At 47.4% G+C, this 14,840-nt stretch overlaps 1 protein-coding gene across 5 annotated transcripts in view; it reads right to left on the bottom strand.

Annotated features, from left to right (window-relative positions):
* ide (insulin-degrading enzyme) overlaps positions 1–14,840 on the bottom strand; it is a 245,968-nt gene that overhangs the window by 195,210 nt on the left and 35,918 nt on the right. For 2 of the 5 annotated variants that reach the window (XM_038822334.1, XM_038822332.1), the window contains exon 1: positions 4,218–4,415. The exons of 1 other annotated variant lie outside the window; for it this stretch is intronic. Coding sequence is in view for 2 of the 4 variants with exons in the window: in XM_038822330.1 (XP_038678258.1) it covers positions 4,065–4,111 (47 nt within the window). In the remaining 2 variants the exon portion in view is untranslated. Of the gene's footprint in view, positions 1–4,064; positions 4,417–14,840 lie in introns of those variants that run through there. 2 more of the 5 variants (XM_038822331.1, XM_038822330.1) reach the window with 2 other exon arrangements.

Below are 14,840 nucleotides of genomic sequence, written 5' to 3' on the forward strand. Positions count from 1 at the left end.
CGTAACCCAGTAACCCCACCCAACACTAAGGGCAATTTTGGACACTAAGGGAAATTTATCATGTCCAATCCACCTAACTTGCACATCTTTGGACTGTGGGAGGAAACCGGAGCATCCGGAGGAAACCCACGCACACACCAACCCACGTATGTGCAGACTCCGCACAGAGTGACCCAAGCCGGAATTGAACCTGGGACCCTGGAGCTGTGAAGCGATTGTGCTATCCACAATGCTACCGTGCTGCCCACAATGCTACAGTGTAAGGGAAGGAAGTCTGCCACCCTCTGGCAGCATGGTACATAGTGGTTAGCACTGTTGCTTCACAGCTCCAGTGTCCCAGGTTCGATTCCAGTCTTGGGTCACTGTCTATGCAGAGTCTGCACGTTCTACCCATGTCTGCATGGGTTTCCTCCAGGTGCTCCGGTTTCCTCCCACAAGTCCCGAAAGACATGCTGTTAGGTAATTTGGACCTACATTCTGAATTCACCCTCTGAATTCACCCTCTGTGTACTCGGAACAGGTGCTGCAATATGGCAACTAGGGGCTTTTCACAGTAACTTCATTGCAGTGCTAATGTAATCCTACTTGTGACAATAAAGATTATTATTCAGTCTGGCCTGGGTGTGATTCCTAACCCACAACATTATGGTTTATTCTTAACCCTCTGACAGTGGGCTGTTATTGACAGTGATACTAAGCAGCAGTTTGGACTGTCTCAGCTCCAAGCTCATTACAGTCTTGGTCCAAACATGGACAAAGAGGCCAATCATCTAGACCTCAGTTCATCACTGCAGTATTTCCTCTGGGCAATATCTTAGGCCCAAGCATCTTCAGCTGCTTCAGCAATTACCTGTCTTCCATCGGAAAACGTCAGAAGCTAGGATATTTTCTTATGATGGGACGGAATACCGTACATTTGTAACTCTTTAGATAATTAAGCATGCTGTATCCACATGCAACAAAACATGAACATTTAGGTTTGGGCTGAAAAGAGCCAGGAAAGTTAATGCTGCACAAGTGCTGTGCAATGAACATCCCCAACAAGAGAAAGGCTTGACCACAGCTCCTTGATATTCAGTGCCATTACCATCATTGTATCCTCCACAATTAAAATCCTATGGGATACCACTGATTATAAACTTAAAGTGGCCATACAGCTGCAGGAGCAGGTCAAGGGACCAGTGTTTTGCAGAAAGTAGCTAGTCTCCCAACTCCCTTTAACCTGACCACTATCTACAAGGCACAAGTGTGATGGAATGCTCTCCATTTGCCTGGATGACTGCAGCTCTAACACTCAGATGTCTGACACCATCCAACATCTATAACAAGCATGATGCTCAATTGGGACCCTATCCACCATTGCGGCTGCAGTATTTTATCACTTACCAAGATGCACTGCAGTAAACCATCAAGGCTCCTTGCAGAGCACATTCCAAACCCACAACCTTAACCACCTTGGAAACCAAGGTCAGCAGATACATGGGAACATCAACTCCAAGTTAGACACCATCCGGACTTAGAACTAGAGTGCAATTCTTTACTGGGTCAAAAAGTCCAGGAACTCTTTCCTAAAGCATTGTGGGTGTTCCGACAGCACCTCGATAGCAGCAGCTCATCATCACCTAAATGGCAATTAAAGATAGACCATAAATGCTGAACCTGTCAGCAATGCCCAGATCCCTTGAATATGCAAAATAAATGTAGGTGGTAGAGGACAAGAGAGGTCAGAGTGGTGGTGGGTCAGTGAATAAAAATGGCAAGTGAACAAAAGCCAAGGGTCACTCTTGCAGAACAACAGTAGCTGGGAACAAATATCACTGGCAAGGCTAGTAGTTGCTGCTCATGCCTTGGGAGGGCACTTGTTTGGAACACTGCAAAAAAATTTCAAGTTCTGATCCTTCATTTAGAATCACTACTTACAGGAAAATATTTTTTTCCCAATTAAATGAAATTGCAATGGTAAAAAAAACACACGGATTTTACACAATTTACTAAGGAGAGAGCGGCAGCGGCTTCAGATTCAAATCTCAATTTTTAAAAATGTTCTTTTCAAACAATTTACTCAGTAACATTGAACACATTCAAAGCCAAATTTAAATTGCAATGCCAAAGAGCTTCATACTGAAGCTTATGGCATATTTGTACACATTTAATATTGTTTCAAAACAAATTTACTTCAAAAAGGATCATAAATTCTAATTCACTGAGGCAGTAAAGGTTGGGGGGAGGGGGGGGGCAACTTTCACTTTTGGATAATTTAAGAAATTTGCTGATAAAAATATGAATCCCCTTCCTGGTGCATTTTGCATCAGATGGTGTGGCAGCAGAGGGTACATGATTCTCTGGCCCGCATACCATCTAAAATTCTTGCTTATAACAAAAAGTTCGCTGTTGTCTAAACACAAAATCGTATCCACTGGTCAAACAGCAGTTTGAGAACCTGGATTCAGTCCGTACCAGAGGCACATCAAGTCCTCTGTAATAGCACAGCAGACCATGCAACTTACTAGGAAAACAGAACTTATACTCCATACCAGACCACTCCATATCAGATCACTCAAGCCTATCTGGTGGCAAAAGTAAAATAGTTCATATGATTGTCACAAGAAATATTTTCCAAAATCTCAGAAGGAAAGAAATAATGGACTCTTCTTGATGGGTGAGGACAACCAGCAGTAGGTTTCAGTTAGAAGAGATTCTCTGCAGTGCAGAATGAGGCCATTTGGCCCATCGGGTCTGCAGCAGCCCCCGGAAAGAGCACCCGACCTCAGCCCAACCCCCCCCCCCCCCACCCTCGCCCCCCCGACCTCAGCCCAACCCCCCCCCCCCCCCCCCAAGCTCATCTTAACCTGCACACATCTCTGGGCACTGAGGGGCAATTTAGCATGGCCAATGCACTTAACCTTTGAGCTGTGGGAGGAAACTGGAGCACCCAGAGGAAATCCATGTAAACACGGACAACACATGCAAACTCCACAGTCATGCAAGGTCAAAATTGAACCCGGGTCCCTGACGATGAGGCAGTAGTGCTAACCACTGTCACCATGCTGCCCTAGATGTGATAGTAAAATCTTCTTTGTTGACTTGTGCGGACCTATAACACATGCAGATGCGCAAACATGGCACAAAAAAAATGTGTGAATTGGTATCACCAGGGAGGACAAAGATTAAACTAAATGTTGCTATGTGACGTTGAGAGAAATGCAATGCTTTGCCACATCGAATAGCTGTTAAGGCTAAGGCCACCTCAACGTAACAACAAAAGGCAATAAACGTTTAAAGCCAGGGAGATCTAAACAGCATGGAAGCATCGGGAGAGTACAATGAGTTTTGGGTTGCACTAGCAGAAGAGTTACGGATTATTCGTACAAAGGGAACTTGGCTAGAAGTGTTGTAAATGTTTATAAATCTATTGACGTTCCTCCACCACTTAAATGTCACAACTTTGACTAAATCCGGTTGAATGGGGGGACGGTTGAAGAATGGATTGGGTAAGCTCATTTAACTACTCACTGAATAAAATCACAGAAATTTAAGATTTTGTGCAGTGAATTATATATGCAAAAAAAAAGCCACCGTGTAAAAAAAAACACCGTGAGTCAAAAGGCAGGCATAACCCTGCAAAAAAAATGCCCATTCATGGTGAAAGGAACACAAACTTATGGAACTGGGCACTCCAGAGGGAACATCAATCATTCCGTCCTGGGGTGCAACACTGCCCAAACTTGTTAACACGCAATTCTGAAGTTCCCAATCCTCGGGACTCTCCCGGAATGGCCAAGTGCGGCCACCTTTAACGGCCGCTTCTCTCCGAAACATCACCAAAGGCCCAAAGCCGGTTTATTGCCGGTGCTGGGTGGGCGGCTTAGCCATCGAACAGCGGCCTGCCCCCCGCCAGAGTATTCACCTCAACAAAATGACCTTCACCCCTTCGACTTGACTCCCTGCCAGCCTCATGGTGGGCAGAGGCCTCAACGCATCATTCCGGCCTGCGGGTAAAGAAGGCCCAGCCCCCGCCATTCTGAACCCTCACCCAGCGCCGCGCGTTCCACCCGCGCACTTACCGCTGGCACCGAGAAGAGAGCTGCAGGAGGCGCCGCACACATTGCATGTCCGCCTGCAACTTTTCACTCGGCCGCCCACTTTAACCCCGGCAGGGGTGTGTGTGAGGGGGGACCAGAACCTCGGACGGTCCGAGGCGACGCGATCTTACTCACTTCAACCCGCCAGCGTCCTCTCAAAAGACCGTGTCCTGTCGAACGGCCCTTGCTCGGTGTGCGCCGACTCCTGGCTGTCCCCGCACGCCCAGGAAGGGAAGGAAGGGGTGGGGTGGGGAAGGGACCGCTGACCTGCAGCCACCTGCGCTATAACCGGTAATATCGCCCCTCACCGTGTGACCTCACAATAAAGCTGATATCACAGCCTATATACCGCGCGTGCTGATGTCATCACCATAGAATCTTTGTTCCATACTCATGGAGTTAAACTCACCATACGTCATATATATATATATATATATATACACACACACACATCCGGCTTTATTAATGCTTCGTCCCATTCAAATCCTTGTCTCTGCCATTGCTTTGCTCTCAGCTTACACGACTTAAATGGCCGGGGTTTTGAGGCCAATGTTGAGAGGTTTGTCACTGTTCCTAGGAGCCCATTTAACGCTGAAATCTGGGTGAAGAAGTCGTCGGGGCTCGAAACATTAACCATGTTCCTCTCTCCACAGGTGCTGCCAGACCTTTTCCAGCATTTTCTGTTTTCATTCCAGATGTTGCAGTTCGTCTGAAAGGGCTCCAGAAGAAGAGCCATTCTGACTCTGTTTGTCTCTCCACAGATGCTGCCAGTCCTGCTGAGTTTATCCAACATTTTCTGTTTGTATTCCAGGGTTCCATGTTGATGGTCCTTCTGAGACTTGTCAGCAAGAAAACTTGGGCTGATTTATTTTGGGTGCTCCTAGATGGTTTAGAGTAGAGACCTGCTCAGGGGTAGCCAGGCCTTTTAAACCAAGAAGTGTGCCACTGCAGCAATCTACAGAACCCCCATACCCTGGCTCTGATTACCCCCTGAAAAATGTAAGATTGTAAATTTAAAGATTCCAAATTCTTCCATTGGACAGGAGGTACAAAAGTCTAAGAACACACACTAACAGGTTCAAAAACAGCTTCTTCCCCGCTGTTACCAGACTCCTGAATAACCCTCTTATGGACCGATCTCTCCACACATCTTCTCTACTGAGTAATACTACAATCTGTTTGTTTCACCCAATGCCCATGTCTATGTATTTACATTGTGTATTTATCGTATGTCCTGTTTTTTCATGTATGGAATGATCTGTGTGGACTGTACACAGAACAATACTTTTCACTGTACCTCAGTACATGTGACAATAAATCAAATACAATCCAAAATCCAAGCAATTCAGGTAAAACACAAGAATGGGAAGACAATGAATCATATTACTGAGTGTTACTCAATTCTTTCTTATTTTAAATATTTTTATTGGATTTTTAACATTTTATATCAAAAGTTACAGAGTAAGACAAACCCACGACATATATCAACACAAATTACAACAACTGATGTTTCAATTATCATGCATAGAGAACTTACAAGGTGCGTTTATTAAGGCCAAATGCTAATAGAGAAAGATACAAAAGAAAAAATAAATAATTTACAGAAAAAGCGGCAGCCAGCTGGATCATACAGGTGGCCGAGGTGTGCCCTTTGGGTCACGCGGGGACCGATGGCTGGCTGTGCGCCCCTGAGAGTGAGCTTTTTCATAGTTAAGGGGGGAGGGGGATGTGCCCTTTGTTGGGAGCCCACCCGGTGGTCAGCCAATATTGCTGTGCAGTCTTTCCTCTACCCCCCCCCCCCCCCCGGCGCCGCTTTGGTTGCCTCCTGGCACTGAGCCATGCTGTTGGGGGGCGTATCACTGGGTACACTTACTGCACTGGTTGTTATTGCCTATTTCTCTTTGTCACTTCCGGATCCATCCTACCTGCCCTGCGTTTCCAATGATGCCATCCCATTCACCACTCCTGCTCTCCCCATGATGTCTCCTCACCCCGCCTTCCTGCTCTCCCCTCCCTTTCCCCTTCTTGTTTTGCACTCTGCTCTGATGTGTTCCCCCCCCTCCCCCAACACTTTATTGGATGCTGGTTACAAACAAGTCTTGGAACAAGTTGGTGAACAGCCTCCATGTTTTGTGGAAACCTTCCTCCGATCCTCTAAGGGCATATTTTATTTTCTCTAGCATGAGAAACTCTGCTCGGTTGGAGAGCCAATCTGCAGCTTGGGTGGTGCTGCCGATCACCAGCAGTTGATCAGGGAGGCAAAGGCTAGGGCATCCGCCTCTCTCCCATGAAGAGCTCTGGCTGTTCTGATACCCCGAAGACCGCCACTAGTGGGAAAGGCTCCACCCCTCACAACCCTGGACATGGCCTTGAATAAGAATGTCCAGTAGCCGACAATTCAAGAGGAAAGACCAGAACATGGGGGTGTGGTTGGTCGGGCATCCCTGGCACCGTTCTCACCTGCCCTCCACCTCTGGGAAGAATCGCTCATTCTTGGCCTAGTTAGGTACACTACCTTTAGTTGCTCAGCCCTGCGTATATGAAGATGAAGTTCGCCTTATGCAGTGCTTCACTCCAGAGTCCTCCCCTATCTCCCGACCCAGCTCTTCTTCCCATTTCTCTCTTGTCTCGTCCAGGGGTGGGTGCAACTCCAGTAGCCGTCCGTACATGGCCAAACAGTTCCCATCACCTAGCTTGCCCAGCTATTATGTCCAATAATGAATGTCGTGGTATCTGGGGGAATGTCGTCTCCTTCTGAAATAGGTATTTGATTTGATTGTATCTTAGTTTATTCCCTTTATTTGGTCTGGAACTCGTCCATGGGTTCCCCTCGGGTCGCTTTACCCTGCCTTCTACGTACGGAGTCCCTATCTTCAGAGTCCCTTCGCCCTTTCTCCACCCTTTGAAGATATCCACTGTTGCGGATGTGAACTTGCGATGTTTGCAGATGGGGGCCAAAGTGGACATCTCGGTCAGACCAAAGTGGTGTCACAGTTGATTCCATGTTCTCTGTGGACGGCGCGATGGTGCAGTGGTAAACACCGCAGCCTCAGAACGCCGACGATCCAGGTTCGATCCCGGCCCCGGGTCACTGTCCATGTGGAGTTTGCCACATTCTCCCCCTGTCTGTGTGGGTCTCACCCCCACAACCCAAGAAGTTTCTACAAATATATAAAACAAAAAAGAGTAGCTAAGGTAAATATTGGTCCTTTAGAGGATGAGAAGGGAGATTTAATAATGGGAGATGAGGAAATGGCTGAGGAACTGAACAGGTCTTTTGGATCGGTTTTCACAGTGGAAGACACAAATAACATGCAAGTGACTAATGGAAATGAGGCTATGACAGGTGAGGACCTTGAGATGATTGTTATCACTAAGGGGGTAGTGATGGGCAAGCTAATGGGGCTAAAGGTAGACAAGTCTCCTGGCCTGATTGAATGCATCCCAGAGTGCTAAAAGAGATGGTTAGGGAAATTGCAAATGCACCAGTGATAATTTACCAAAATTCACTAGACTGGGGTGATCCCGGCGGATTGGAAATTACCAAATGTGACACCACTGCTTAAAAAAGGAGGGAGGCAGAAAGCGGGTAATTATAGGCCAGTTAGCTTAACTTTGGTAGTAGGGAAGATGCTGGAATCTATCATCAAGGAAGAAATAGCGAGGCATCTGGATGAAAATTGTCCCGTTGGGCAGACGCAGCATGGGTTCACAAAGGGCAGGTCGTGCCTAACTAATTTAGTGGAATTTTTTGAGGACATTACCAGTGCGGTAGACAACGGGGAGCCAATGGATGTATATCTGAATTTCCAGAAAGCTTTTGACAAGGTGCCACACAAAGGTTGCTGCATAAGATAAAGATGCATGGCATTAAGGGTAAAGTAGTAGCATGGATAGAGGATTGGTTAATTGATAGAAAGCAAAGAGTGGGGATTAATCGGTGGTTCTCTGGTTGGCAATCAGTAGCTAGTGGTGTCCCTCAGGGATCAGTGTTGGGCCCACAATTGTTCACAATTTACATAGATGATTTGGAGTTAGGGACCAAGTACAATGTGTCCAAGTTTGCAGACAACACTGAGATGAGTGGTAAAGCAAAAAGTGCAGAGGATACCGGAAGTCTGCAGAGGGATTTGGATAGGTTAAGTGAATGGGCTAGGGTATGGCAGATGGAATACAATGTTGACAAATGTGAGGTTAGCCATTTTTGTAGGTATAACAGCAAAAGGGACTATTATTTAAATGATAAAATATTAAAACATGGATAAAAGCAAATTTCTGCGGATGCTGGAATCTGAAACATAAGGGAAAATACTGGAAAATCTCAGCAAGTCTGGCAGCATCTGTAGGGAGAAAAGAGCTAACGTTTCAAGTCCGATGACTCTTTGTCAAAAAAATTAAAACATGCTGCTGTGCAGAGACCTGGGTGTGCTAGTGCATGAGTCGCAAAAAGTGTGCAACAGGTGATTAAGAAGGCAAATGGAGTTATGTCCTTCATGGCTAGAGGAATGGAATTTAAGACTAGAGAGGTTATGCAGCAATTGTATACGGTGTTAGTGAGGCCACACCTGGAGTATTGTGTTCAGTTTTGCTCTCCTTACCTGAGAAAGGACGTACTGGCGCTGGAGGATGTGCAGAGGAGATTCAGTAGGTTAATCCGAGAGCTGAAGGGGTTGGATTACGAGGAGAGGTTGAGTAGACTGGGATTATACTCGTTGGAATTTAGAAGGACGCGGGGTGGGATCTTATAGAAACATATAAAATTATCATAGAATTTACAGTGCAGAAGTAGGCCACTCGGCCCATCGAGTCTGCACCCAGTCTTGGAAAGAGCACCCTACCCAAGGTCAACACCTCCACCCCATCCCCATAACCCAGTAACCCCACCCAACACTAAGGGCAATTTTGGACACTAAGGGCAATTTATCATGGCCAATCCACCTAACCTGCACATCTTTGGACTGTGGGAGGAAACCGGAGCACCCGAAGGAAACCCACGCACACACGGAGAGGATGTGCAGACTCCGCACAGACAGTGACCCAAGCCGGAATCGAACCTGGGACACTGGAGCTGTGAAGCAATTGTGCTATCCACAATGCTACCGTGCTACCGGGCGGCACTGTAGCACAGTGGTTAGCACTGTTGCTTCACAGCTCCAGGGTTCCTGGTTCGATTCCCAGCTTGGGTCACTGTCTGTGCGGAGTCTGCACGTTCTCCCCGTGTCTGCCTGGGTTTCCTCTGGGTGCTCCGGTTTCCTCCCACAGTCCAAAGATGTGCAGGTTAGGTGGATTGGCCATGAGAAATTTACATAGAATTTACAGTGCAGAAGGAGGCCATTCGGCCCATCGAGTCTGCACCGGCTCTTGGAAAGAGCACCTACCCTACCCAAGGTCAACACCTCCAACCCAACCCCATAACTCAGTAACCCCACCCAACACTAAGGGCAATTTTGCACACTAGGGGCAATTTATCATGGCCAATCCACCTAACCCGTACATCTTTGGACTGTGGGAGGAAACCGGAGCACCCGGAGGAAACCCACGCACACACGGGGAGGATGTGCGGACTCCGCACAGACAGTGACCCAAGGCAGAATCGAACCTGGGACCCTGGAGCTGTGAAGCGATTGTGCTATCCACAATGCTACCGTGCTGCCCTTAGTGACCAAAAAAAAAAGGGTTCTGAGTTATGGGGATAGCTATGGTGGATGTGTGGACTTGGGTCGGGTGCCCTTTCTAAAATTATGAAGGGAATAGATAGGATAGATGCGGGCAGTTGTTTCCACTGACGGGTGAAAGCAGAGCTGGGGGCATAGCCTCAAAATAAGGGGAAGTAGATTTCGGACTGAGTTTAGGAGGAACTTCTTCACCCAAAGGGCTGTGAATCTATGGAATTCCTTGCCCAGTGAAGCAGTTGAGGCTCCTTCATTAAATGTTTTTAAGATAAAGATAGATAGTTTTTTGAAGAATAAAGGAATTAAGGGTTATGGTGTTCGGGCCGGAAAGTGGAGCTGAGTCCACAATAGATCAGCCATGATCTCATTGAATGGTGGAGGAGGCGCGAGGGGCCAGATGGCGTACTCCTGCTCCTAGTTCTTATGTTCTTATCTGGATTGGCTACGCTAAATTGCCCCTTAATTGGAAAAAAAAGAAATAGGTACTCTAACTTTTTTTTTAAGACTCCACGTTCTCAGCGTGGCTACTACCACAGGACCTCTTCAGTATATGGCTGGGGAGGGATGGGAGTGCGGTCATGGCCATGCTCAGGATGTTCCTGTGCAGATTTCCTCCTCCATTCTGACCTTGGGGATGAAGATCAGCAGGGATCTGAACAGGAAAAGGAACCTGGTCAGTATGTCCATCTTGATCGTCTACAGTCTCCCCGCCAGGCAGAGCAAGTCCTACCTCTGCAGGTCCCATTTTACCTCCTCCACCAGACTTAGCTTTGGGATGTGGGGGAGAATGTGCAAATTCCATACAGACAGTGACCCGGGGCCAGAATCAAACCCGGGTCCTCAGTGCCGTAGGCAGCAGTGCTAACCACTGGGCCACTGTGCCACCAATTTTTATTTGTCATCCATATCTAGTTGTGGGCTTCTGGATTCCCCAGGTATCGGAATTTGATCTGGGCAAGCTTGAACAGCAGCCTGCTCTCCTCTCTCTCTCTCTACCCCCCAACCCCTATCAGGGTCACAGGGAAGATTTTGCTCTTGCTCAGGTTACGTTTGTAACCTGAGAAGGCTCCGAACACCATTAGGTGTTCCATTGTTCCTTCCATGTCGGCCAGGTGCTTTGAGACTTAGAGTCAACCATGTAGAGTGAGACTCTATCCTTTCTGTCTCCTGTTTGAATGCCTCTACACCTCTTCGCTGCTCTAAGAGTGACCACCAGTGGCTCAATTGCTGGGGCAAACAGTAGCGGGGATAAATGGCATATCTGCCTCATGCTCTGTGCAGCCGGAAGTCTCCAGAGCTGGTGGTGTTTGTCCATACACTCACCATTGTTGCTCGTTTTCGATCCCAACAGCGTCGCCAATACTGTTGCTAATATTAATGATAATGTTAGTGAACCACAAGTATTTCCTTAACTCTTCCTCCCATTTGGGGCATTGCCCTGCTCTGTTGGTCGCTGCGACCTCAGGTTCCTGTGGATTCATCAATCGTTCCATTGCTTTGTCAAGCAACCGGTACAGCGTCGCCAATACTGTTGCTAATATTAAGGATAATGTTGGTGAACTATAAGCCTTCCCTTATATCGATCAAATGACCACACAACCAGTTAGTTAGTTCAAAAGATGGTTTATTTACATACACAAGAGTTACCTCGACATGCAAACACAATTTGTACTATGAGTTAAACTACACCTATCAGCTTCAATAACCTATACTTAACTTCAGGGTGACCGGCACTATGCAAATGGATAAGGCCTTTATCTGGATTTCACTTGGCTGGTTCGGAGAAAATGGCTCTGTCTCTGCTGGGCTCATCTGTCAGGTAGCGATCGTTGGTCTTGAACTTGGCTGGTAGTTCCTGCTACAGTTGGGCTGGCACAGGCTGGATCCAAAGAGACAGAACACATGGCTGTGCCAATTTTATCCCTCTGGGATTTCGCCCTCTTTGGGGCGGTACTTAATCTTGGACCCAATAGTTCGACAGGGTTCTGATCACTGTCTTCGATTTCGGCCAATAACGGGGCGGGTGCCTTGATGGCTGGGCGGGTCGTTAGCGGTCATTGACCTTGGCAGTTGGGTTTTCTGAGTAAAGGGAGTGGCGCCGATCAGTCTGTGCCTGTACCGGTTGCTTGATTGGAGTTCTATTGTCCTGGGAAAATGGGCCATTGAAATGCAAACGAGCGGGGGTTTCAATCAAAGCTTTGACAAAGAGTTATCGGACTTGAAACGTTAGATCTTTTCTCTCCCTACAGATGCTACCAGACTTGCTGAGATTTTCCAGCATTTTCTGTTTCGTTTCAGATTCCAGCAGCCACAGCAATTTGCTTTTATTCTTAGCAGTGATTAGTACATGATTTTAGTTTTGTTGAGTTCCAAAGAAGGGAGCTCGGACTGTAAATATTGGGGAGCAGGAGGCTTTTGCTCGCCATTTGCGGAGTCAAAGTGTCTGAATGACACTGCAGATTATTGCAATTACTAGAAGGGCCTCTACTGCGTATGAAAGGGGGTTCCATTTGGCAATGTTTACGCACCAAGTGGGGGTTTCGGTGTCTGTCTTTATGTGTGGTGTAGTGGTGGTGGCCTGTTGTGTGGTAGTGCTCGAAGCTGGTGTGGGGTTTGTAACGAACGTGTGTTGCACACACAGTTGCAGAAGTCCAGCAATGATCCAAATGCATGTCAGCAGTCATTCCTTCATCTGGTATCTTCTGTTTTCCGTGTAATCCTGGGGGTGCAAGCATAGTATCTGTTATTATCTTTGGTTAATATCTCGTTTTATTCTCTCCTTACTCCAATTACCCACTATGATTGTCACCATGTGCGACTCCCTCTTTTTTTTGACATACCATTTTGGAGAGACAAGATATGCAAATTTTTTAAATACAGAGACTCTAGCAGCTTGTGGTCGATGCGGGGAGTGGGCAGACAATTTGTTCGACCCGTCTTTTCTTTACTTGCAACCAGTGGTGGTTGAGGCTTATCTTAACCAGCCGAATTTCAGGGCTGCCAGTTTTATAGAGTTTCATCCCAGGGTTCAGAGGTAGTTCGCGTGTAGCAGCGTGTATAGCAACCAATTGTGTCATATGTGTGAATAGCAGGTGGGGAGGGACCAGGGGGTCGCAGGAGGTAAAGGAAAGGGGTGAGCTTACGGAACGTGGCAAAATGCATTCTTTAAACCACAACCAAAAGGAGAGTAGAGATGGTGAAACTAAGGCCTGCCAAAGACAGTGCAGAGTGTAGAGAACCATTTCAGAGCGTAGGAAGTGACGGGAACATGAGGTGCGTGTGGGCCGCTGCAGGATAAGAATGGGTGGAATCCCCAGGTAGGGCGGGGATCAGTGCTGTTACTCCCTACCTGAGTGACCTGAGCGGTCGGTAAGAGTTTGTAGTCATGTGGAAACTTGTCATAAAGACTGGGAGAACAGTGATCTATTTCCTCACAAACCTGTGCCTTTAACTGTCACTGGGTATCGTACCCTCGAATCAGAAGAGTAATTGTGTGTCGGGCGACATGAATTAAAACCATGTAGTAGAAAAAAGAAGGAAAAAGGCAGGCAGGTTCCATCAGAACTTGGACACATTAATACTTAGGTGGTGTCCCTTTCTCATCACCTGGGCACCTCAGGGTTCTGTACCAAACAGTGTTGTAAAAACATTACCAAAACGAGTCAGTATCTGAGTCATCACCATCTCCCGGTTGCCAGACTCGTGTCTGTCATTTCTGTGCCATGGCCGTGTGGGCCGTCAGATAATCCGAATCGTGATGCCTTACTAGTCTGCAAGAGTTGTTTCGGTGCCAAAGAGGGGCTTGTTTGTCGTGAGGCGTAGGGGCGGTGGGAGTGGAGGGCATGTTACTGTGGTCAGGTGATGTCTGTGGCGGTGGCTGGGGGAGGGCCTATAGGGGGTCAAAGATATCTAAGTCGTGGTTCCGGGGGCTGGGGTGATTGGGGGCAGAGAGATTGCACCAGTGTTCAGGGATAGTAATCAAATCCGGGAGGCTCTCGCTGTTGTCGGAGGCAAGTTCAAGGTGAAAGTCCGTACCAGTGGGGGGAGACAAGTTCGGGTCTGTGGGCGTGGACAAGGCATCAATGTCAGCATGGCTGGGAGAGGGTTGGTGTAGGGGTCAGACCAGGTTGTCGATGGGCGGGGTGTGATCATCTCCTATTGCCAGAGAGATGTAATGGGAGTGGCTACTTTGGGATCCGTAGACTTTGAGTTGGTTGATGTGGAACCAACCAGTTTTACCGTTGGGGTACGTTATCTTGTGTACGGAGGGGCTCACTTTGTCGGAAATGGAGTAGGGTCCTGCAAATTTGGGGGAGAGGAAAGAACTGGGGTTGTAAAGTGAAACCATTACTTGCTGACCGACTGTGTACTCTACGGGGTGGACGGTTTTGTCAAAGCAGGCTTTATTCTGCTTCCTTCTAGCACCTAATCGGACAGCTGCAGCGATTTGTGCTGCTTTAATGTTATCTGTAACCTGTTGGACTGCTTTTTCGTGGGTGTAGGGCTTGCCAGATCGAGGCCTAATAAATATTCAATACCCCTCATGGGCCATCCGGCCAGGAGAGTTGGGGGGTGAAACCTGTTGAACTGGAAACGGTGTTCCGAATAAACATGAGAGCAAATGGGAGGACTGTGTCCCACGTGGTATTGTTCTGTTGCACCATCTTCCTAATGGTCGCTTTTAAAGTTTGATTCATTCTCTCGACAATGCCGCTGGATTGGGGATGATATCCTATATGGAATTTCTGCCTGATCCCAAAAATTGTTAAAACATTTTGCATGACTCTGCCGGTGAACTGGGAACCTTGGTCTGACTCAATGCTGCGTGGGAGACCCCAGCGTGTGAATATCTGTTAGGTCAAAATCTTAGCGGTGGCCTTTGCTGTGTTTGTCCATGAGGGAAATGCTTCTACCCATTTTGTAAAGCTGTCAATTACAACCAGCACATACCTGAAACCGTTTCTGCAAGGGCAAAGGGGGCTAATGTAATCGAGTTGCAAATTTGTCCAAGGGCCATTCACAGGTCGGTGTGACGTAATTGTCCTTTCTGTGAGTAACGTTCAGGATTGTTCTGAGCACAGATAAG

Source organism: Scyliorhinus canicula, chromosome 16 (genome assembly GCF_902713615.1).
Source record: "Scyliorhinus canicula chromosome 16, sScyCan1.1, whole genome shotgun sequence".
NCBI classification, from domain to species: Eukaryota; Metazoa; Chordata; class Chondrichthyes; order Carcharhiniformes; family Scyliorhinidae; genus Scyliorhinus; species Scyliorhinus canicula.